The 6,000-nt window shown below is 36.4% G+C and overlaps 1 protein-coding gene across 3 annotated transcripts in view; it reads left to right on the top strand.

Annotated features, from left to right (window-relative positions):
• The first annotated feature begins 1,310 nt into the window (after nt 1-1,310).
• Nucleotides 1,311-6,000, top strand: part of SNTG2 (syntrophin gamma 2) — a 173,342-nt gene continuing 168,652 nt past the window's right edge. For 2 of the 3 annotated variants that reach the window (XM_039348074.1, XM_039348071.1), the window contains exon 1: nt 1,314-1,416. Coding sequence is in view for 1 of the 3 variants with exons in the window: in XM_039348071.1 (XP_039204005.1) it covers nt 1,384-1,416 (33 nt within the window). In the remaining 2 variants the exon portion in view is untranslated. Of the gene's footprint in view, nt 1,417-1,672; nt 1,720-6,000 lie in introns of all 3 variants that reach the window. The other variant, XM_039348073.1, reaches the window with a different exon arrangement.

Raw genomic sequence — 6,000 nt, 5'->3', positions numbered from 1 at the left:
TTTCATATTTCTTCTGCTAGAATACAAATTGCTAACATTGTACAATTATTTTCTTGTTCAAACAACAATGCCTGCGTGATTTAATTTCTAAGGCTTCGGTCTACAACTGCAAATTTTCTTTTTCTTCAAATTTCATTCTGCTGGTTGTAATTTAGACAGTAATTTGTTTAATCTTGTAATTTACGGTTAAGAGGTATCATATTTATTGTTATGGAGAGATGCGATGAAGGAGGAGGCCCTGTAGATATTTTGTTGTTGTTGTTGTTTCAGAAATGCCTTTGCAAGTCAAACCATGCAAATATGAATGCTATGCCATGTTATGCCGAAAGACCATGCTATGCCAGTCTTTTGGAAAGACTGAGGACGGGGATGAGTGTTCATTGTCATTTCCTTAGCTAAAGGAAGAATTAGGGGCAACTTTTGGAGCAACCCTATGCAGTTGAAGGATTTGCCCTTATTTAGACCATCCCTTATAGTTTCTGCAGTCCTCCAGGACACTTTTCAGAGAATCTCATGGATTGCAGATGAAGATGAAATTAACAACTATTGTTTTTCCCCACTTCAATTTTGTCTAGTGGAACTTCTGATGAGAGAGCTCCATAGAAACCCTGGTAACATCCTGCTGTCTGCCTATCCCTCTACCCATCCATATCTATTTAAACAGACATGGTTTAAAAGCAGGAATTTCATTCTGCATGCTTTGCCTTTATTAAAAAAAGCATAGTTTTATGTCACACTTTCTTGACACATGCTAGAGAACTATAGATTGCTTTTGACAGGAAGGACAATTAGAGTTGTTAAATGTCAAAAATACATACTCATCCACTGCATTTTGGCAGCGTAAAATTGTATATATGAGCAAATGTCCTTCATGAAATTGCTGCAAGAATGAAGTGGAAGGAGAGAGAGAGAGAGAGAGAGAGAGAGAGAGAGAGAGAGAGAGAGAGAGAAATACCTTATTGTGTGCTTCACAACTGCATCCTAGCTGAAACACTATCAACATAAAGCTTGCTAGTTTGAGATGGACAGCAGATGCTTTTGTTAAATGACAGGCACATCTGTTGCTAGAAAAATTACACATTCCAGCCATAGTTAATAATTTATCCTTTGTTCTGGTTATTAAATTGTCTAGCCATGCAAATACAAGTTAATTTTGTTGTACTCACATAATTTTCCTAAGCATAAAGTACCATGATTCAAATACTTTAAAGTGTTTAATTTGGCTCTAGGTGTAGAGTTGTTAATTGTATTAATTTATTTTAATATAATTATTATGAAATATCAAATATTGATGCAATATTTATATTACAGGAGCAGCCAATTTGAACTGCAGCTAGAACAACAACAACAAAAAAAACAACGCCCTGTGTTGGGATCTTATAAATGACTCAAGGAAATATAGGAATAAATGAACGGGTACAACTGAATGTGGTATACTTTTTATGGAAATGTTTGTATGTGTATAAAATAAATTTTTGACTTAACTGATCCTCCCCCCCCCATTTAGAAGATTAATATGAAATGCCAAAAATCTCTTTCCAGACTTTAACACAATTATGTAATTTATCTGATTTGCATAAGACAGTATAAGACTACTGATTGTTGCAATTTGTTTTTATGTATGTATTTATTTATTTATTTATTATATTTCTTCCACATTCCAATCCCACAGAATTCTTGGTGGTTTACAGGAATACAAAAAGAATTAAAATATCCTTGGTGAGCATTAAAAATAGAAATACTTTATAGAATGAACACAAGTTTGGATTGAATACATGTTTGGGTATAATGGAGATGTCTCCCCCAGTTATTCTGTTAAGTGGCCCTCACAATTTGTCCAGGAGAAAGGGCCACACATTGATGCATTATAAATCCATAAAGGGTAGCAAAGAAATACTTGGCTTACCTATTTTAGGTAACACAGCAGGGAGACTTGGAGGTGCTCAGCAGCATGTCTTTTAAGGCAGCAACAGCAGCAGAAGCTGTAAATATACTACTTTTTAAAAAAACGTCAGTGGACTGCATAGGGGTGCTTGGTATGCTGAATGTAGCCCTCAGGCTGTATGTTGTGTAGGCCTGCTATAGTTTTCAAAAATTAGGGGCACAGGAAATTAAATCCTGCTTCCAGGCCACCCAGCTTTCTTTGAAGTTTTCAGGGTTCAGGATGAAAATCTGCACCAAATGGTGATCATGAGTGCTGTAGATAAAGTTGTGTTAGTGCTTTGGTGATAATTATTAGTCTGGTAATAATTTTTTCTTGGAGAAAGTCTGAGTTTGGAGGATTGCGTCCAGGTTCTACTAGATAGTGTGGAATATTTTGCATGGGCTGAGTCATTTCAACTATAGGCAAGTTCTCCTGCTGAATTCAAATATCTCTGTAGCATTTTCAAGGAGAAGTGATCCCCCCTATGCAGTTTCATTTAAAAAGGCACATTAGGAAACAAAAGAAAGAAGCAATGAACAACTCAACTCCCCCCCCCGTACAGCCCAAACATTGCCGCAAAAACATTTCAGTACATAAGAAATGTATCAGAAAATGCCACCAGATTACTCTGAACATTAGGCATGACTGTGGTCTACAAATCCACAAAAATGCTGCATAGAGTTGTGTGTCAACCAAAAGATTCCACATCCCACCAAGAAAAAAATTGGCAATAGTTTTTTTAATTATTATTTTTGTTTCCCTTTTTTCTGTTTTGGGTAATTATTGTTAAATTTGAACTGTTTATTTTTTTACTTTTAATAATAGGTTTTATACACACAGACCCACACTTACTAGTTAAAAATACAAGATAACAATAAAGGGAGACTTTCATCTTATGTCTGAAATCTGTAATAATTGTTTTGATTAAAGTTGTAGTGGTTCTTTTTTGCATCGGTGTGGAATTGAGGCGACTGGACAGAATTGAAAATTTACTGGCCAATGCCCTTCCTGACACCTACGTGGAGTTCGTAGCAGACAATTACTCATTGTGTCCAAAGAGAGAAATATCTACAGCTACCTAGGATCGAATTCACAGCCTCTTGTCCATAGAGATTTTCAGTCATCCAGGTCATGGTTGTCCCAAAGATGGTTTTTCAAAATGCAACTGGACTTTGTTTTTCCTTGAAGATGTTTCCCATATCATTCTGAACTGAAGAAGCTTCTTTAATGAGAAGCAAAATGTCTTCAAGGAAAAATAAAGTCCAGTTGTCTTTGGAAAAAGCACCTTTGGGTCACAGCCTCCTGATTTTGAGGCGAGAGGTCCACCTCTAGGCCATCCCACTGCTTGTGTGTGTGTGTGTGTGTGTGTGTGTGTGTGTGTGTGTATCAAGGCAGTGAGCATACCTAATACACTTTCCTCCTCCTATTTTTTCCCCACAACAACAATTCTGTGAAGTGGGTTGGACTGAAAGAGATTGACTGGCCCAAAGCCATACAGCTGGCTTTCATATCTAAGGCAGAACTAGAACTCACAGTCTCCTTTTTTCTAATATCTATGTAGATATCAAGAAGTATACCTTAAAGAATATGCTCATGTCATGTCTCTCATCAATACCCACTTCATTTCTTCTGATGTAGAGGCAAATGCATAGTATAGTGATGATAAAGAGGCAATCCACAATTACATCTTCATTCTGAAGTTAGAATCGTGTTTCTAGCTTCAGAGGGAAATGGAAAAATTATATTATAAGAACAAAATGGCCCCTGGTGGTGCTATGGTGAGTTCTCTTATAAAATCTGAGTGGAATTCACATGCATATTCAGAGATATATTGATTAAAACTTCAAAAGATCCATCACTAATGAAATCACAGAGGGCTAGACTATGCTGTAAGAATGATAGGTACCTGAGAAAGTTTTGAATAAATAAACCAAGGACTTCAATATAGCTTTATTAACCTGACTTAACATTGCTGAACTTTGCAACTTCTATGTAGATATTAATTGGGTTGAGGAAATAACTGTATCTTAAAATATTTTGCTTCATAGGAAGTATGATAGTTAAGGTTAAGTGGTAGCACTTACCATTCTATGATAGTTTTGTTATTACTGAAAAGTGTTGCTAGGGAAATAAGCTGAATGATGTTGCCTTGAATATATAATTTTTATTCCTTTGAAGCGGTACTCCTAGTGATCATTGGTAATTTAACAAAGTTGATAATGGCAAGTCTGACTCTAAGAAGAAACATAAAATGGCATAAATATATATCAAATGACGTATGTGGACGTGACACAACACTGAATTATTTTTAAAATGTTAACAATTTGAAATATTAAATAAGGTATATATAATATAGATGTGATGCTCCAACCAAGCTATTAAGTTCTATATAACAATACTGACTGGGAATGATAAATGGGAGTGAGTGACAACAATGCCAACTCTAATGCCAGAGGCACAGGGGAGGGGCAAATTTAGTATAAGGATGTATGACACTATGATTTGATTTTTGGAAAAGCATTCCAAGTTTATTGATTATATAGAATTGTAAGAGCAGAAAGAGTTCAGATCATCCATCAGTTTTGGACATCCAGTCTCGTAAATTATTAGCCCATTCCCAGTTTACCTGATAGGCAAAAATCCAGGATTGTCAGGATTTTAGACTTACAGGTAAAGGCAAACCAGGGCATGGCTTCCTGGCTTCAGCTTTTCTGGGAATTTCTGGTCCTTCCACCTAGCCATTGCATCACCAAGAAAACTGCTCAGAATTTCTTGAGGATTGGAATGGCATATATGTTCCTGTAAACAAGCAAGCAAGGAAACAGACAATAAATTATGTATTGATTCCTGTCCTAAATGTCACTACAGAATTGTCTGCCAGAAAGTTCCCAGTAAGGAAAGGGAATCTTGTTATATCATCAATATCATGTGAACTTACTCAGTTCTATCATATCCAAACACAATATACCATAGTGTTACTCCACCTGCTTAGCCAGAGGGCTGCAACAGATCAACAAAAGATGTAACCGAGAAATCCTCTCAGGAGAACAATAAGGAATCCCATTCTCATGGCCATAGCAATGGTAAGACCCATTGTGTCTGCTGTGTCAGGGGAAGCCCCCCACCCCATTTCTCCTGATGGCCTGAAACTTGAAATTGCAGAATTGAGTGTGAGCCTTTTAAAAGGAGGGACTTAGTATAGTGAAGAGCCATGGTGGTGAAATGGTCAGGATGCAGTATTGCAGGCTAACTCTGTTCAACTGTCAGGAGTTTGATTCTCACTGGCTCAAGGTTGGCTCAGCCTTCCATCCTTCTGAGGTCAGTAAAAGGAAGACCCAGATTGATGGGGCAAATATGCTGACTCTAAATCGCTTAGACAGGGCTGTAAAGCACCATGAAGTGGTATATAAGTCTAAGTGCTATTGCTGTTGCTATAGGCAAGTCAAACTAGCACTTTTTCACGTTAGTAAGAAAAAAATTAAAAATTTGAATGCAAGCCTCATATCTTTTGGACAGTAGTATGTTTCATTTTATATTATGAGTGATTTCAGGTATTGTTTGTTCTTGTTTACCCAAGGAAGAATGGCAGTGGATTGCCCTACAGGCAGAAGCCAGCCTTAAGCAAATTTCTCACTTAGGAGTAGTGAAGGAACATATCACCCTGGAGGCAGTTTTGAAGGACACCTTTCATTGTGGCAGAAGAAATTTCTCTCAAGACTATATATACTTGATGCAGAGAGAAAATATTTAGGTATCATAATTGTCATATGAAATACTGATTGCCTGGAAAACTACATTGGCCCAATCTCCAGCAGTAGTCCAAACATATTCTTTTTTTTTTTTAAATTGAAGTGCAATGCTGAGATTTAGGTTCAGGTTACTAACATTATATGAAACAATTAGAAGTGCCAATTCCTGCTTCTAATGATGATAATAATCTATATTTGGTTGATACCTGATAATACTAGTAAATATGAGGGTTCTGAACATCAACAATTAATTCTTATGTGACTCCTTTTTACTATAGATTGAAAATATTAAATCCTAAAATAAATTACAAAGCATGTTATACTCAT

Source organism: Crotalus tigris, unplaced genomic scaffold (assembly GCF_016545835.1).
Source record: "Crotalus tigris isolate CLP2741 ecotype Arizona unplaced genomic scaffold, ASM1654583v1 scf7180000018117.651136, whole genome shotgun sequence".
Lineage (NCBI taxonomy): Eukaryota > Metazoa > Chordata > Lepidosauria > Squamata > Viperidae > Crotalus > Crotalus tigris.
Note: the sequence above shows the minus strand (reverse complement) of the source record. Positions and strands in the feature narration are given on the sequence as shown.